Source organism: Notolabrus celidotus, chromosome 2 (genome assembly GCF_009762535.1).
Source record: "Notolabrus celidotus isolate fNotCel1 chromosome 2, fNotCel1.pri, whole genome shotgun sequence".
In the NCBI taxonomy this organism is placed as follows: domain Eukaryota; kingdom Metazoa; phylum Chordata; class Actinopteri; order Labriformes; family Labridae; genus Notolabrus; species Notolabrus celidotus.
In genome coordinates, this window is record NC_048273.1 from 14,771,158 (window position 1) to 14,789,784 (window position 18,627).

The following is an 18,627-nucleotide window of genomic DNA, read 5'->3' on the forward strand; positions in this document are numbered from 1 at the left end:
ATGTTTTATTTGTATTAGATTCTGCTTAATTGCATAGAGTGCACTGCAGTCAAGCATCCCATTAGAAGTACAAATAGCAGAACGGTGCAGAAAATAGGCCAAGTTTATTGAAGTGTGAGAATGTAAAATAGAACAGCAGATCGAGCAGGTAAAGTAGGAAATGTAAGTATACCTTGATAAATAGTGTTGGTGTAGTGAATAATGTAACCATTATGGCAGTAAACTGAAATTATGGCTCAAGGAAAAACAATCATGTGATCACAGAGTTAATCCTCTAAATGTATCAAACTAGAGACAATTAAATGTAATTTTAAATGTGTTGATGGACTGTTGTTGCGTAGGCTATGTATTGTTTCAAATGCTATGTTTTTTTCATCTGTATTGTACATTCTTTTATATCTTCCTGCCCAGGGACCACAGATGAAAATGAGCTTATAGCTAATTCTGGCTTGACAGTTTTTGTTCTGCATGGCTCTTGTCAAATAAACTAATGAATAAAAAATACTAAATATCATACAGGGTAGATTGTATCTTACAGTAGAGCAGCAGAAACTATCCTAAGATCTTAAGAAAAAGGAAAGAGTTAGAAATACTGTTTCTCATGTAGGTTTTTAAAGAAAATGTGTGCTAATATAAATATAGATATAAATATAAATATACATAAGTATATGAATCATGCAGGAAAATGCACTGGAATTCAAAAGAAACTTAATAATTAATGGTCTGTTTGAGAGTTCTATTATTGTATGACGAGTTTCATACATTGATATGAGCAGACATTTGATGTTGTAGATGGGGTGAAGCATGTTCCCAGAATGTATTTTGGACGGTCAGATATAGAGATGTAAAATGTTTTGTTTTATGCTGTCTGTGTGAGCTTGTAACGTTGCTCCTTTACGCACGTAGCATGGGTGCAATGATTGCGCACAAGCCTAAAACTTTAACCTACGACGTTAGCACCTCACCTGAAACCGTCAGTTGGCGTCAGTAAGTACAAGACAAAAAGCACAGGACGTGTGTAATGCTGAACTCTAAACTGTGCCTCTCCTGTTGTTTGTGAGTGTGCTGTGGATGTTTAAGAGAGGGGACGAACTGAGGAGCACTGATGACTTGTGTCCGTGTTTGGAAACGAGGGAGGAGCAAACTGTGAACCTGAGAGTCACAGCAACAGCACACACACTCTGCTGGAGTTAAAGGGAGAAAACCTCGTGCTCCACTTTGTTTACTGTCCTGATTTTCACTGAAGAGCGTCTGAAGATGTGAGTACCGCTGGAGAGACACGCCGATCAACTTCACATTGGTTTTCTTTTTTCTTTTTCCACCCTGTCGTCCAGGAAACAAGGGAAAGGGAGAAACAAAGCAGAAAAGAAGTTCAAAGAATCATGCTTTCAGTCGTGTCTCTCCTCTTCCTTGTTCCATGCGCGCTGCTGTCCTCGACGCGTAAGTACCAAACTGTGTTTAACTGACATGCAGGCAGACAGACAGACAAACAGACACACAGACAGACACACACACAGACAGACCTGCGCACATGAGAGTTTCAGTACTTCAGAGATGCAGGGTTAGCTGATTCTGTGTTCTTGGAGTGAGCTGCTATTTGGAGACTACAAACCAGCTAAACGAGGTCATATAATAATTCAGCTACTTAACAAAATGAACTGAAGCTCCATACAATCAATTGTAATTGGAAACAACATAACGTAGATTATGACAAACTCCAATACATTAGTTTGTTTTAATCAAGATAATCTTCTATCATTTTAATAGTTTCATATCATATATTTATTAACCAGTACATTTTTTAATATCACGGAAAAAACATTTACATTCGGCTACCAAATAACTGTTGTTGTCTTTATTCATTGATAAAATACATTGAAATTAAGATAACTTTTTAAAAAATGCTAAAATGTGTAAATTGGTAATGAATAACAAATCTTTCAGTGTCACACAATCTCTGACAGTCAAAATAACCTGAATTTTCCTGTGCTAAAATGTCATTAAAACTCTCCAAATTCTAACCACATGTATGTATTATTCTTCATAGAATCTAATGAAAAGTTTATACAGATAAGATTGCATTGAAGCTAATTAACTATTTCATTAAGAAATTAAAGCCTTATAGTAGCATTTGCCACAAAAGTTCAGACTTGTATACACCCCATTGAAAAAAGTGGCATCCTTCAGAAAAGGTTGTGTTAATGGTGGATTAGGCTGATGGGACCTTTAAGACATGGCAGTGATGTAGCTCAGGGGTTCCCAAAGTGGGGGTCGTGAGACACTAATGAGGGGTTCCAAGATGTTTTTTTCTTTAAGTAATCTAAAATTTCAGATTTTGTCTATTACTGTAAATATATCGGGGATAAAGTTATTCAATTTGAAATGAAACACAACTGTTTTTATTAGTTTTCTGCCGTTCTTTGTTGCGAGATGATTCCTAAGGTTAGAGTTAGGGTTAGTTCAGTTGACAATAACAAAAGCATCAGTAGCAGCAGTTAATTGATAACAGCACAGGAAACAGCCACATGTGCATGTAGGTGTATAATTTTCTGCAGACCGGCTAAATTAAGTATGAAGCTACATTCGAGGGACAGTGGGGGTCTTTGGCAGCTGTATTTTGTGGGTCACGCAAATTACAATAAGCAATGTTCACTTTTGATTTTTTTGATTCATTTTGATTCCACTCACAAAGCTCACAGGGAAATGTATTCTTCTCACATGTGAATATAGTTTTCATCCTTGTATGTTGATGCCACCAAATTCAGTGAGACAGCTGCACATGTGTTAGAAAGCTTACCCACCACCCACCTGGACTATATGGTTAATAAAACAACACATTGACCTCCACATCTCTGTGAAGAAGAAGAGCAGTGGTAACATTCAGACACACAGCAGAGGGTTCCTCATGGGCATCAATCATAAAAGGCAAACTTTGAGTCTAAGAGGTTGTGTGTGTGTATGGGAAAGTGTTCAAGGATTTTTACTGACACACCAGGGTGACCTCTGTGACTGATCCTACTGAGGCTCCATAAATCCACTTCATTACCAGGTCATAAATATGTGCTGAGCTGCTGTTCTGTGCTGCTGCAGTGCTGCTGCTTATGCACTCCTCTTCCTCCTCACGTAAACACAACATTTTCTTATGGTTTGCCAGACAATGCAACAGAATCACGTTTTGCAGCATGTGTCGAAGGTCTTAAAAATCTGCACAGGCTAATAGTTGAGTTTTACTGTAAAAAAGTAACCCAGAGGTTAAAGGTAGAGGAATATAAAACCTAACAGAACCTCTTCATTTATTTGCCTCAGATACAAAACATTTCATAGCTGGTGAACATGATGGTTATGGATGCATAACAGAATCAAATCATGTAAAAAACGTAAAGGTCTACTGGTCTACACAGCTGGGGGGGTCCATTGGAAGAGAAATGTTGTGCGCATTGACCTTTCTCAGGAATCAAACATACAACACAACCGTAGCAAATGCTCTGGAAACAACAAAATAGGAATGCAATAACAGAAAAAAACAAAAATAAATTCCTATTATATAATTTGACAAATGTAAGGGGTCAAATTCCTGCTTAAACAGTTCAATTTTCAACATGTTGACCCCTGAAATATATTTCTGAAATCATTTGAATAAGTATTAAAGTCGTTTGTCAATCAAATAAAAAATAAATAGCAGGTTCTGAAATCTTAAGTGAGATGAACATTCATTTCATGTTTGGGTTTTTTACATATGGTTGAACAATACAAGTCATTTAAAGTCCTTAGTCTGGGACTTGGGAACTCATTTTTCTCACAATAAAAACACGTCATTCAGGATAGTAAAGGCATATTTAGAAATAATACATTTTACCAAGACTTAAAAGAGTTTTTTATGTGTGTGTCCACCGCCTAGATGTAGCAGTGATCTCCCCTCAGGATCCTGTCCTGAAGATCGGCTCCTCTCTGACAGCTACATGCACGCTCAGTCCTGAGCTCGGCCTCCATGCCGGCTCACTCTACTGGACTCTGAATGGACTGATTCTATCCAGCAGCACTTACAGCGTGCTGAGTCCTGATACTCTGAGTGTCACCCTCCACAACCTCAACGGCTCCCAGCAGCAGTCTGGAGACAACCTGGTGTGTCACGGAGCAGGTGGACATGTCCTGGCTGGCTCATGTCTCTATGTGGGCAGTAAGTTCAGTCTGCAAAGACTCATGGCAAGATGTCTCAGGGATAGTTTGGCTGTGGATGCTGGCACTGGGCTTTTAGGAGGTTTAGTATGCATATTGAAATGAAATACAGTCTAGGTAAGTGTAGTTTTGGAATATTGAGGAAAAATCTTTCCCTGTCACAACTAAAACAGATGCCAGATGTGGAAAATAAAACTACTAGCTCATTAGTCAAAAAAAGACATGTTCCTGGATCAGTATTTTTTTCTCTGACAGTGTTTGGCTAAAAACTGACTGCCTTTATTCAAAATGACTGCATTATGACCCACTAAGATAAGATAAGACCATCAGAAACAAGACTAAAACTGCATCAAACTGTGTAACTTTAGGCCACAAAAAAAAGCTTTTCGCAGAAGTTTTATTTACAAAAACAAAAATAACATTTGAAATTAACATGCATGCTTATTTTAAATTCAGGAATTTAATTAATAAAATCTCTTTTTTAAATGAGAGGATTATATGACAATGTAAGAATAACAACATTAGAACCTTTCAAATGTAAATATCTGCTATAATTGTGACTGTTTATGGAGTAGTTCCCTTTTTCAACAACAAAACGACATGATTATATACAAGTACTTACTTGTATTTGTAATATTAAATTTGTAAAACTCACAATTAACAAAAATGTGTGTATTTGGTTTTGAGGTCCTCTTTAGAGCCCTTTTTAATAACTGTCTGTAATATAGTCTGAGCGGCAGTCATGAGTTGAAGGATTCTCATTAAAGGAGAATAAAGTGACTGTGTTGTGTTCTCTCTTAATATTCAGAATGAAATTGAATAGATCAAAAGAAAAAGTAGTAGCAATATATTTGACTTCAACTGTACTTTTTTACAAAATGTCATCCTCTAAAAGAAAGGTTTGTTTGCATTTTGTATCTTTGACTTATGCGGTTTACTTTACATTTGTTTTGCTTCTCAGTGCCTCCCGAAAAGCCGGTTAATATCACATGTTGGTCTCGCAACACAAAGGACTTAAGCTGCAAGTGGAGCCCAGGGAGCTGGGGTGAGACGCACATCCGAACAACATACACCCTCAAGTACAAATTGAGGTGAGCGCTCCAACCTGCTGCGGCTCACAGGTGATCACCTCATCCAATGCCACACTGAGTGGTAGACAGGCAGTCGATGTATTTGTGCTGTGTCAGTATAATGCTCTATACTCAAAGGCTGCTGCGTGTTGTTTTTGGTTTGTGTGTCAGTCTGCATTTAAAAAACAAATGCAATGGTTTTTGTTTTGTTATTGCGTTTGTTGTGTTTCTATCCAGGTGGTATGGAAAGGAGATGGAGTGTGAAACTTACGGCACAGGGAAGCAACGTTATTCCTGCTATGTCCCCCGCAACCTCGCCCTCTTTACTCCGTATGAGATCTGGGTGGAGGCAGCCAATCAGCTAGGCTCCATCACCTCTGACATCATCCCCCTAGACATCCTCGATGTAGGTGGGTAAGACTTCCACTTTGCTTCTTTTCCTTCCCTTTATTATCCTTTCCTCTCTGACATTTGTTTGTCTGCAGATCTTCTGCATAAAGGAAACAAACTTTTCTTGGGTAGAGGGTGGAGGGGGTTTTTATGATCCACTTCCTCTCAACAACACCACAGGTTCAGACTGAGACTGTTAAAGTAAACAGTTGTACAATTTGACAGCACATCAGATGTGCCAGGTAATAGCTTCAAGGGCTTCTAAATGAGAAATTAGCAGCGATAGCAGGCATTTCTTCTAAATTGTCCATTGGTAATTTGAAATAATTTCTGTGGTCTCTGATTGAGCGTCCCATTTTGAAATTAGTGTTTATTGTCTGTGACTTGAGAATCCTCTCCCTCCCTTCTTCCTCACTGCACACTGAGGATCAGAAATCTTGGAGCTGTGAGGGAGAAGAGCTTTGCCATATTTATGATGCACTGCCTCAATGACAGAAACAATAAGCTGAGAGAATGTTTGTTGGTTTTCATCTCTCTCCCTTGGGCTGAATGGGGGAGAAGAAATAAAAAACTTCAGTGGAGAAATAGCATCACAAACAGCAGTGAGGTCTGATGCAGGAAACTCTTTTACAGTTTTTATTAGTTCCTGTCCTTTTTTTCATGCAGCCATTCTCTTTATCTTCCCCTCCATCTGTCTCTCCTTCGGTGAGCTGAGCTTTGTGACATTATTATTAGTGTAGGTAAATTGTTTTGTTCTTTAGGAATAACCAAACCAAAACCTGCTAGCAAGTCTGCCCCAGAGTTGTTGCTCAAGTGAAGTTTTTATAGTTCGGTGAAGATACTTAAATCGACCTCTTGCTCATTACTGTTCTCTTGAATTAGGATTCTCTGAAGGTTACGAAAGGATAGAGAAGCACGGAAGGCATTTCAAGGAAATAAATCTCTGCAACTCCTCTAACAAAACAATCACTACATGCCCACAGACATGTAACCACACACACACGCAGCTACACACATATGAATTTACTATATTACATGTATGAGAATACCATGTAGGGGAGACCAGGCATTGTTGTAAAATGGGAAGAGTTGTGACTCCACCATTTCTCCAATATGGGATAACATAGGAGTGACATGATCATTTCAGTGTTAACCTGCTTCCTCCATCCAACATGGTTATTTTCAAAGCACAAAAGCACAAAACAGGTGAATCTAGTTTCTAGAGAAAAAAAAAATATTCTGAGGTAAAAAAATAAAAAATAAATAAAACCAAGACTATAATATTTTGTACTTGTACTGTTGCAGATAAAATCACATGACATATATTTGATTTCATAGGCACACTATTGCATTTTTCCTTGCTAATTTCAGACCACTTCCATAATAAAGTTAGCTAAACAATGGCTGACAATTAGACCCATGTACCAATTTGACCCATGTGCCATTGGTTAGCATGGAGGAAGAAGGTTTCATGCCCTTTACTCCAGCCAGTTAGAAGGGGAGCTCAAAATATTTTGGCTTCACCTTTTGGGATCTGTCATGTTGTCCATTTTTGATACAGTCAATGCATGTGTGTGAAACCACGGACTAACATATACCATATTTTCCACTTACCCACAACAAGTATTGACTTGATATATGCTTGTAATTAAGTTGTATTAATTCAAATAATGTTGGGGCTATTAGTTGGTACATACAGTTTACATGGTGAATAGTATTTATTTGACTATGATAAATCAAACCATCAGTTAAGATGAAGCGTATACGAATCAAAATCAAAATATTTCATTAGACTTGATCCTACACTTACCATAATGCACCCTGAAAATATGTTGCATTATCTGAAAAAATGACTGACTCTGTCTCCAGACATTTACATAGAAACTGAAAGACAGCTTTTTTATTTTTATTATTTTTTATTTCCATTTTTCAAGATTATTACATACAGTTAGTCAAACGAAGAAAAATACAAGAAAAAAAACAAGACAGATGGATAAAGTAATATACAACAACCAATGAGAGGATAATAATAATGCTAATAATAATAATAATAATAATAATAAATAAAAGTAAAATAAATATAATTAATTTGAATAAGAGTGCAAATTACATCGAAATCGGAATTACATTGAATTTTGATTGACTTCTTACACTTGTAAAATATGGGAATTTATTAACATTATTAGTGTGAGTGACATCCAAGGCTTAATCATAGACTGTAAATAAAATGTTAATTCATATAGTTAATTCAGCGAGTCGATACATATTTGAAAATAGACAGTGTATACCTGTGTACAATTTCATGTGTATATTAAGCGTTGAAAAGAGGAGAGAAGCAAAGGTTAAAGATACAAAAATAAATAGAGCATTTAATACAATGAAGAACATGTACTACTGCCTACTTATTTCTCACTTATAACCAGTGAATCATTTGAAGCATTGCTACTTGTGTATCTCTCCCATTTCTCCCATCTTTTTTTTAAAAACAAAGAGCTGATTTCTGATTTTCATCGTAATTTTTTCCATTTCATAGATTTCATTTACAAGGTCCTTCCATTTTGCCTTTACTAAACTGTCATTTTTCAGCCAATGGAAAGACAGCTTTTACTGATCATCTTCACAGTGAAAAATATAAGATGTGTGTCTCTGCTCTTACAAACATTCAGTGCTACTTTGTCTCCACAGACATATTTGAAACCTCTTGTTTTCTGTATCCTTATACCACATACTGAACATCTGCTATATACAAACTTTTTAGAACTTTCTTTTGTGTCCTTGTGTGTTCAGTGACCACAGACCCTCCTGTCAACGTGCAGGTGAGCCGCGTCGGCAAACTCGACGACCAGCTGACGGTCCGCTGGGCCAGCTCCCGAGAGCTCAAGGACATCCTGTTTCAGGCCAAATATCAGATCCGCTACCGACTGGAGAACAGTGCTGAATGGAAGGTGGTCTGCATACTCTCACTCAGACCTTCAGTCTGATCTACTCTCTGTGCAGCTTTGGAATATTAGGTTTAGCACTGACTGAAGTGTCGAATGAGTAACACAAAAGTAGCTCCCTCTGTATCTCTAGCACGTTCATATCACATTAAAGCAAATAATACTCTTGTTTAAGTCTTGACAGCTGCTATGATCCTTTAACAAAGCTGGCTTTGATCCAAAAGTGCCGCAGCCAAGCTTTCAGAAACTGTCATTCTTTCAAACTGCTGCTTTGATGTTTGGTATTCACAGCTTTTTATCTTTTCCACTGGTGTGTGTGGGAACTTACATTATTTCTTAGTTTTCTGAATTCACTTTGTAAAGAGAAGATTAAGCGAATAATGTTCATATAAATGTGAAGCCACTGCTATCCAGACTGCATTCAAAATAAAATCAAACAAATTAAAAAGCCATTTTAATAGGACGTTTTTCCTCACCGCTGTAATTAGCTTAAAACTTCGAGGTGCAATGCTCATGGTGGATTAAGATGAGATAAGACTGGATCTTATCCTGTCTTGGTGTTGGGTCTCTGTTAATGATTTAACATAGCGTACGGTCTAGACCTGCTATGTTTGTAAAAGCGTCCTGAGATAACGTTTGTTGTGATTTGGTGATGTCCAAATAAAGGTTGAGATTTATGAAACTATGCTCAAATACATTATGATAACTGAAGGGCAAATAAAGAGTTTATGGACTTATTTGAAAATCTTTGGCTGGTCTTAAAATTCATCAGATACTCCCATGCTTTCCTCAAACAGGTTGTGGATGATGCTGGCAACCAGACTTCGTGCCGGCTGGCAGGCCTCAGGCCTGGGACTGTCTATTTTGTCCAGGTGAGGTGCAATCCAGTGGGCATCTATGGCTCCAGGAAGGCTGGAATCTGGAGTGACTGGAGCCATCCGGCTGCTGCCTCCACTCCTAACAGCCGTGAGTACATAAACGGGGACTTGGGACTCATTGAGCATAGAATCCAGCTAATATTGAGACTGTCTCGTGACAAAAATGTCTTTCCAAACATCTGTAGTGCCCACCAATCTTGACTGTCCATCCATTCTAATAATCAACCTTTCATCATCAATGAAGACAAGAAAAAACAATGTCCTTATCCTTGTTTCAGCATCTTAAACAAGCAGATCCAAACCGCATGTGACCCAGGAGAAAGCATACATCAATAGGGCCAGATATCTTGATAGAGATCTCCCAGCAGAGGATTAGAGGGAACTGCAAAGAGCCAGGGGGACATTTGATAGATTCTTGAAGTCAGCTTCAAAGATTGATCAGGTTAAAAAGCTGCTCGTCTGGCTGCACGCACACCGGGCCTATAAAGCCTGAGTGGAAGCAGGTTTGGAGGCAGGATGAGCAGTTAATGACTTGCATAGGTCATGTGGTATTTACTCCCTGGAGGGAGGAAGTTGTTATCAGGCTCCATTGTTTGCAATAAAGAATTGATTGAAGAAGAGTTTCAGTAGCTTTTAGTGCCAAGAAAGCAAAGTTTGGGGTATCACTTCCACAGTGTGGATCTTTAAATTCAGACAACTCCTTAAATTTCTCCCTTTATGAATGTTTTTCAACCCCATTTTTCCCAAACTGAGCAACATGAATCAACATAAATTCTGCGTTTACCAGAAGCCTCTGAAGTACAGAGGGGTGCTAAATACAACTTAACTAAATAACTTTTGTTAATACTTCAGAGCTAATGTAAAGTTCTGAGACCTATATTATCTTAAATGATTTTATATCAAAATGACTTTTTTTTTCATTATGTATTCATCATTATTATAATAATTGGCTCATTTATCATATAAAAAATATTTAAAAGATAAATGTATCTTAAGCTTTGTGCTTCGTGGTTTCAGGTAATGCTAATGTCCACTTCCTAACATATCAAAATATGATTGCTAATGTTAGCACTGGGCATCAGCATTGTGTTATGTTTGGAATTAATGATGCTGTGACAGCAGAATTCTCTTCACCTCAGTTTGTTATAACACAGATAAAGACAGACAGAATCTCCATGTAAATATTACACCCAGCTCCAGCTCCTATACAGATAAGATAAATATGTGGGATGCACCTAAGTGAGCTTAAATGCTGTGCACGTTAAGCTAGCTCTTCTAAAATTATTATTTTTATGAGACATTTAAATCAAATTAACGAGAACAACAGTTTGTAAAAGACAGTAAAACATTGTGGGGAATAAGTAGAGTGCAATAAAGAAGTGAACGGATTGGTACAACTATGGTTAAACAATAGACGCTAAACTCTTTAACAGTGATACAGAACAAAAAAGAAGAGGGTAACAAATAAAAAGAAACTACCACAGAAGGAGAAATACAAAGCCATACAATATACCTGTATAAAATGTTTACATGCAAAAGTCTGTTAATAAGCACTACCTTGTAAAGTAGAGGCTTATGGGTATGTCTTCAGGTTTGCATCTTCTTGTTTTCTGTCTCTCTGTTATTTTGTGAAGCACTTAGGGCTGCATGTTTTTATGTTTGAAAGGTGCTATATAAATAAGGTTGAGTTGAGTTGAGTTGAGTTAAAATAGTCTAACTATTTATCCTAAACAGAAATTAATGAGGGTAAAAAAAAGTCAGGGCAAAGCATCCAGTAGGAGACATTTCAGCCTAAACCAAGTGATGGAAGAACAGATTTAATTTTTACTTTTCATCATGTGCAGTCAGAGCAGATCATCAGTTCAGCTTTTCAGAGAAGTCCTGGAACAAAAGAAAACAAAAATAAAATAGTCTGACCTGTACAACATATAGAACAATAATGAGATTTAATCAATTGATTGTTGGTAAAATTATGGAACTAACAATGTAATTATTAAAAAAGTGTCAAAATGATGTCAATCTCATCCATGCAGACAGATGACATTGTGAATCTATCTTGTATCTTGTGTAAACCGGTCTTAATTTTAACTTTGAAGCTGTTCTCCTGTCCTCCATCCTCTCTTTTACATCAACCTTTCTTTCTCTTTTTCTCCTCTTTTCCACATCCCCCGACCCCCCACCTCTCCTCTCTCAGAGCGGCTGCAGAGCGGTTCCTGTGACTCCAAGCCCAGTGAGCAGAACTCCACCCTGCGGCGGGAACTCAAGCAGTTCTTCGGCTGGGTCCGCAAGCACGCGTATGGCTGCAGCGGGATGTCAATCAAACTGTACGATCAGTGGAGGGTGTGGCTGCAGAAAACAGACAGAACACGCAACCAGGTAGGTAAGCAGAATACCTCCCTCTCTCTCTTTCTGTTATCTCTCCTGAGCTTCTCTTACCACCAGACTCTGCTGCAGTGAAGCCCTGAAATCATTCTCTGACCCTTTGTGAAGTCATGTGGTCAGCATTTTCACAAACACAGAGAGGGCTGATTCCTCATGAGCTGGCTGGCTCTGTGAAGCTTCAGTCTGTACTTTATGATAAAAGGTAAAAATGTGCGGTTTTGACTTTACTGGCCCAGAAGTAGATGTGCTCTCAGTCATGCACTCGGAGTTTATTACATATTTTAACAACAGAGACTTCTGATCTTCATCTAAGAGCCACAACAAAGAGATATAAACATGTAAATTTAATCTAAAGCGCATTGAAATGTTTCTGTTAAGTTTGTTCTTTGTTGTCAAAGGCCTCTTTAAAAAGAAAATGAACCCTGTCCAAATGGCAAGAAGGGTCCTGTCTTGCGCTGTGTTTTTGTGACTTTGTGATGAGTTAACATCCTTCAGCCGCATCCTCAAACTACCAGGAACCCTCACTCCACCTCACTCCATTAGCTCAGCAGTCTGCATGTTTTTGTGCTTTATAGGGCACATGCTGTCTCCTGAATAATGTCTTTGTTCCCTAGCCGTGACAGGTTCACATTGATTACCTTGAGAGAAAGGTAGCAGGAGGGGGAGGGGCTTATGAGCAACATTCTGAGAATAAAAAAAGGAGATGATGCAAAGGACACAGAGGAAAAGAGGACGAGAGGCAGCCAGACAGAGGAGTTATTGTGATGATTGTAGATTACAAGGTTTTTTTACCCTTTGATTTATCCCTGTGTAAACCATCTGTTTTGTCTTTCAGGTTTTACAAGGAGATAATTCATAGCATCACCACTCAAGATCACTGTGGGGTTTAATTCAAGAACAGATTACTGGCCTTGTGGGTCCAAGCCACGTAAGAGATCCACAGCCTCGCCTGAAGGATACCGCAGTGCTTGGTCATAAAGCCTTAACTTGGGTTTAAAGGGCCCGGGTGGAAGATAACCTAAGTGAGACAATGCAGCCCTTTTCTGCTGTTAACTGTCTGTTAGATCTGTTTGCACACACAGTTACATTCAAGCCCTCAGTAAAGGCACTTTTTTTTTTTTGAAAATGAAAAAGTGTTGGAAGTGTTATTAACGTGCTAGCTCAGCGGTTACATCATGCACCACATGTACAGAGGCTACAGTCCTTGAAGCTGGCTGCCCAGGTTCAAATACGATTCACGACCCTTTGCTGCATATCATCCCCCACTCTCTCCTACCAGTGTCCTATTCTATCCACTTCCCTATACTCTGAATCAAGGCATTAGAGCCCAGATATACTCCTGAATATAGGCTTACTCATAACTGAATGAGTTTATAATGCTTTAGTGTTTTATATTTCATTCAAGGAACGTCTACAAATATAAACAGAGCTCTACTTTCAGTAAACAAGTCAACATGTAACAACCATAACCAAGTTTTTCTGGGTCAATATACATGGAAGGTGATTTGTGAAACTGGTTTCAACCGTTAAATATTAATGTACGAGTTAACTGTGATCAGTTATTTTATTTAGCAGTTGTTTTTCTTGACACATCTGCTGATTGTTTTTTCAATTAGTTGATAAAAATGTTTCAAGTAGTATCTTGCTGTAATCTGGCCAATCATCTTAAATCTAAAACATTTAATTCACAATGAAAAATAACTGAGAATATCTGATATATGAATGTTACCACTTTGCCTCAAACGCAAACTGATGTGTTTTTAAAATAGCTTTCAAGTTATTTTTCATCTAACAACGCATCAATGAGGTTAAAGCTGCTGTTGGTAGTCACAGAGAGAGGGACTTCAAATGTCAACACTATCCCTCCCAACCAGATTTCCTCTTAGCCCCCCAACACAGATCGGCGTGTGCAGTCATGATAGTGCCGGACTCATTCCCCTCGTTCTCGTTATGATGGACCTATCATAGCTAATCTCCAATCCTCTGTCCTGATTGGTTAAGGGGCAGTCCCTACTACATCCTCCAATTGGTTATAATAACATTGCTTGATACAAAGGCATTGGAAAAACAGAGATTTCACAATAGTCTCAAAATTACTCCACTTACCGATGAGTACCGATGGGCATGATGACCTTTTCTCCAAACCCAGAAGAAAAATAGTAACGTTTTTTACACCATTCCCACCAATAGCAGCTTTAAGGCCGAGGTCAATGAAACAAAATTTGTAACATATACAGAGCTCAAGTAGCAATTAAACATGCAGTGTAAGCCTGCTTTTAGTTTAATTTAGTTGCCATACTACAATGTGCATCTGTTGCATTATTAATTCAACCCCCATGAATCAAAGGCTGGCTATGTGTAACATGTAAATACTGTCCAGTGTGTAACAGACTTTTTTAAAGATGTTTTGATACTATTTATATTTTTCTAACCTGCATATTAAGATTTATTTCAAGTTATTATTTTCCTGAAAAGTACAAAATATGAAAATTACAATGTATAAAACATTAAACATTAAAAACATGTCTTGAAAAGTGTCTTTAATTTAAAAATACATTGCATCAATTCAACAAAGACGTTGAGGGGACTACTTTCACCTTTAGACTATTTACACATTTCATCATGTCGTCACATAAACATGAGTATTTTTTTTTCTTGTTTACTGCTGAGGCAGGCATTAACATGAAGGCATGACTACAGATAAAAACACACAGCGCCTGAATGGGAAAAGTCCCCTGGGTGGAATAAGACTGCAGCAGCAAGCAGGGTGAGGCCAGAGGGGGATCGATAAGTGCAGCTGAGGAGTCCAAGATGGAAGTTGCAGCAGAGCCGAGTCGATCCGTCACCGCGCCGCTGACGGTGATGTGAGAGGGTGGCTGCAGGCCTCCTGGGAGCCGCCTGTCAATCACACTCCTCAGAGTCATACTTAAAGTCCTGCATGATCTCACTCAGAGCTTCTTTGTTCTTGATGATCCTGGACACAAGAAGCCAGTAAAAATACACATTTGTTACAGATTTTCTTGACACTTTTATGATATCGATGTGGCAACAAAGAAAATCTGTTACATTGAGAGGAAACAGGAAGTGGAGCAGCAGACAGCAGGTTGATAGTGAGTGAGTGGATGGGTCAGCAGGGAGTGTGGAAACGCAGTAAACTAAGGGGTGGTAAAAGCTGCTCTTACTCATGCTTGATCTCCTGAATCTTTTCCTGACAGTCCTCCTCCTCGGGGTGATCCTGGGCCCGCTGCCTGGCCAGCTGCAGCTTGGCTGTCTGTTGAGAAACACATCAGATAAGATTTATGCAAACCATTCATCAGCAGAGGATGGAGGGGAGACGGAGGAAGGACTCTGAGATAATAGGAGTTTTATGACATTACTGGCAGAGAGGAAGTTGAGGTTCTTTTTTTAAAGGAGTGTAAAACTTAATAAAAACAGGACTGCACATCACCTATGAAGACCAGATGTGTGAGCTGTGGATTGTTCAAGAATTTAAGCATTAAGATTTTCACACCAAGCATGGCTCAAACTATTCCTCTAAACAGTGAGAAGAATCACAGACATTGTAGCTCTCATGTTGCCGACCTGTCAGAACCAGCGCAGAATAACTTCAGTGTCACTAAATGATTTAAACTGAACTAAATTGCTGTTTGGCACAAAAGGCCTCTAAATGCGTCATTTGCACTTTTTCTCTGTAACTTTTCACTTTAAATATTTATGATTTTAACTTCAAGCATAAATAAATTAGAGCTAAATCTTTGACAATGATGGCCACTTATGTTTTGCATCAGAGGTATGCCCCCTTGTGGTAAAACAGGGTAATTGTATAACATGTTAAACAAGAAGGAAGAACTTGTGAGAGAGGGCTTTACATTACATGACAACTAAGTTGAAATATTTGTAAAAGGTTACAACACATTATTAATCACATAACTCAACACTGACCTTTAATTATGTTGATAAAAAAATGAGAAACAAATCCTGAGAATGAGTATCATTTCACATCATCTTAACACAGCCCTGTTACACTGAATAAGTCATTTATCTATACAGTTGGATTGGTCTATTTACTTCAATCACAGACAGACTCTTATTCCTCCTTCAATTTGTTCTTGTGTTTATGGATTAATTTAACTTTAAGTTAAAAAAAGTCAAACTTTAATGTAGCTCTAGCGAAAGTTCAGACAGGAAGACTGTTTGAGCCATGAAGGGATTCAAGTTTTTAATATTATCTTATTTTTGAGGTTTAGGGTAGGATATTGTTTGTATACTTTTTGTGGTGTTATTTTTGTTGTTTGTTTACGATATGGTTTATTGTGGGTCAGTTAATTAGGTTATTTACGGGTCATGTGTCGCTATTTCTAGCTTAGTTTAAGCTTATGATCGCTTATTTTCGCTATTTTCTGTTTGTGCACTTTATCACGAGTTGATTGTCAGCCTATCTGCTGTCTTTTTATGTGTCTCTCTCTCCAGCTAGTTCCTTCTTGCATTGATGGTGCACACCCCTCCACCTCCCCATCTCCACCTGGTCTCTGCAAGTCTTCAATTCCTAGAATTCATCAACCACCACCACTACCAGTGTCTGGACTCTAGGGGGATTTCTCCTGCTGCCAAATTCACACATCCTACGCTCACAAAATTATCCCCATAGAGTCCTTACGCCAAAGATTTCTGTTAAGTCTCATTATTCATTAAGTTGTAATAAATAACATTTAATCTTCAAACTGTGTCTCTCCTGATTGAAATGACTTCTAATGGCTTTGAAGAAGCTTTTACAATCCCAAGTCCAAAAGAGTAAGGATGCTGTGTCCAATGTAAAATCAAAAAACGAATAAGTAAATAAATAAGTGAATAAATCTTATCTAACAATCCTCTTACATTTCCAGACATTTTGAGACCTTGGATAACAAAAATACATTACAGTTGTTTTAAGAGCATATGAGGATCACAGGGAGTCAAAGACCCTTCGTATGTATTGCACATTGTTGAAAAATAAGGTAGTTAGAGTGGATAACATAGCAGACTATACCACATCACAGGAACATGAAATTGTATAAAATACCTACATTTTATACTCTACTGTCCTGTATGCTCATTATCAAATACACATAAAAGCTCACATACCAGGTCCAGTTTCTGCTTCTCTTTGTTCTGAAGCTTTTCAATATGCTCAGAGAGGTCCGGTCGATCAAACTCACGATGCAGCCTCCCCTTAATCTCCAGCACTTCTGTGGATATGCCGCAGAAAGCCTGTGTTATCTCATGGACCAGCTGCCTGTAGTGGTCGAAGTCATAATGGGGCCCTGTCCTCAAGTAGGCTTCATGTCCTCTGGAAGTCAGTCAGAAGCAAAAGCAACAACAACAACAACACAAAGTAGAAGTGAATAAGAGAGTAGAGTGCAGATATATGTTGACAGGAGGAATTGTGAATTATTGCATGTTGTTTTTATATGCATTAAGGTGATTTATCCAAACTTACTCTTCAAAGAGTCGATATGTCTCCACCCGCTCAGACTGAAGGTGATAAAACCTCTGGATCAGAGCTTTAAAGTCTGTAGGGACCTGCAGGGAGAGCATCACATCGAAGTTAACATGATGTTAAAGGGAGGCTGTTGCTTTTTTTACCCTTTCAATAAAAAAGTTTCAACCTAATACTTATATCTGTATTATTACAAATGACTTAAGCTTTTAATAAGCTAAGTTAGAATTATTTGCTAAGTTTGGGACTTCTTCAAACTGATTTCTGAAACAAAACAAACATGATGAATAGATCAACCAGAAAGGAAAATATGACACTAATAACGATCGATGTAATATACTTAACTGGTTTTAATACCAGTTTTCCAAGTGGAAACACACACAATCTCGTTTCTGTACTTCTGATAAAGTTACAGCTTAAATCAGAACATTAAACCAAGAACACCTTTAACACCAGCAGAGTTAGCATTAGCTTATCTTAGCTGAGCACATGTGGAAGTGTTAGCTTTGAGTCTGTTGAATATAAAACTGTTGTAAGAATGTTCCAGACTCACCATGGTGTCCTCCTGAAAATATTGCTGCTGGGGCTTTATAGTTTATAACATGTTTAAATACCCATCCAGGACCTTCTTGTGAGTGTGTGTGAATCAGCAGACAGCTTTCACTGGTAACCGGAAGTGACGATAATACACTGCGTACTTGGTTCTGCCTTCAAAATAAAAGCTCTGACAGTTCCTTTACTTGAGCGGGACTGTAGCGTTTAACCTATGCGTTTAACACACACAGTGCTACTTTTGTTTGTTTTTTTAAAAAGTCTTGTATGGCTGTGTACGTTTATGTCCATTAACTCAGAGCAGCTTGAGAGTAAGTCAGTATAATATGCATAAACTAACTTGCTTAAACATAGCTTGCATGTATCAGACTCAGAGACAGTTTCTTCCCGACACTACATCACAACACTAAACACCCACAAACAGCTGACATAAACAAACCCCTCGTGTGCCATATTTATATTTATAAATGTGCAATAATATTAATGTCAATGCAATACCAGGAACTGTGAAACATTTTCATATTATGTGCAATATCTTAAACCCAAATACCTCCTCTCCCGACCTCACTTTATATATTTAACATTTGTTTTATATTATTCGATATTTATATTGTCTTTTATACATATTTTCTACCTGTTTTTATTGTATTTGTATTTATAACGTACACCTTCAGGAGCCCGCTTCTAATTTCATTGTACACCTGACAATGATAAATAAAGACTATTCTATTCTATTCTTTCTATTCTATTCTATTCTATTCTAT

At 38.0% G+C, this 18,627-nt stretch overlaps 2 protein-coding genes across 3 annotated transcripts; one reads left to right on the forward strand and one right to left on the reverse strand.

Annotated features, from left to right (window-relative positions):
- The first annotated feature begins 987 nt into the window (after nucleotides 1–987).
- On the forward strand, nucleotides 988–14,340 carry crlf1b (cytokine receptor-like factor 1b). 2 transcript variants are annotated; one of them, XM_034674224.1, is made up of 8 exons: nucleotides 988–1,440; nucleotides 3,899–4,177; nucleotides 5,138–5,267; nucleotides 5,484–5,656; nucleotides 8,424–8,581; nucleotides 9,373–9,541; nucleotides 11,648–11,833; nucleotides 12,671–14,340. In XM_034674224.1, the coding sequence occupies exons 1-8, from the start codon at nucleotides 1,383–1,385 to the stop codon at nucleotides 12,685–12,687; spliced, it is 1,170 nt and encodes a 389-aa protein (XP_034530115.1). In that variant the 5' UTR covers nucleotides 988–1,382; the 3' UTR covers nucleotides 12,688–14,340. The 2 variants fall into 2 exon arrangements, with proteins under 2 accessions (XP_034530115.1, XP_034530114.1); XM_034674223.1 differs by having other exon boundaries at nucleotides 989–1,440; nucleotides 11,648–11,829; nucleotides 12,671–14,339.
- Nucleotides 14,341–14,360: 20 nt separating this feature from the next.
- Nucleotides 14,361–18,004, reverse strand: rex1bd (required for excision 1-B domain containing). The gene is made up of 5 exons (XM_034674226.1): nucleotides 17,865–18,004; nucleotides 17,312–17,394; nucleotides 16,957–17,161; nucleotides 15,018–15,106; nucleotides 14,361–14,809 (listed from the first exon to the last, which is right to left on the reverse strand). The coding sequence occupies exons 1-5, from the start codon at nucleotides 17,865–17,867 to the stop codon at nucleotides 14,737–14,739; spliced, it is 453 nt and encodes a 150-aa protein (XP_034530117.1). The 5' UTR covers nucleotides 17,868–18,004; the 3' UTR covers nucleotides 14,361–14,736.
- Between the last annotated feature and the right edge of the window lie 623 nt (nucleotides 18,005–18,627).

What these genes read in the sequence shown, in the direction of transcription:
- crlf1b (XM_034674223.1), top strand. Translation starts at nt 1,383, where the DNA reads ATGCTTTCAGTCGTGTCTCTCCTCTTCCTTGTTCCATGCGCGCTGCTG. An exon ending in CTCATGTCTCTATGTGGGCA is followed by an intron (nt 4,178 to 5,137) that starts GTAAGTTCAGTC and finishes TTTGCTTCTCAG; the next exon opens with TGCCTCCCGAAAAGCCGGTT. An exon ending in ACCCTCAAGTACAAATTGAG is followed by an intron (nt 5,268 to 5,483) that starts GTGAGCGCTCCA and finishes GTTTCTATCCAG; the next exon opens with GTGGTATGGAAAGGAGATGG.
- rex1bd (XM_034674226.1), bottom strand. An exon ending in ACATATCGACTCTTTGAAGA is followed by an intron (nt 17,162 to 17,311) that starts GTAAGTTTGGAT and finishes ACTGACTTCCAG; the next exon opens with AGGACATGAAGCCTACTTGA. An exon ending in AGAAGCAGAAACTGGACCTG is followed by an intron (nt 15,107 to 16,956) that starts GTATGTGAGCTT and finishes GTTTCTCAACAG; the next exon opens with ACAGCCAAGCTGCAGCTGGC.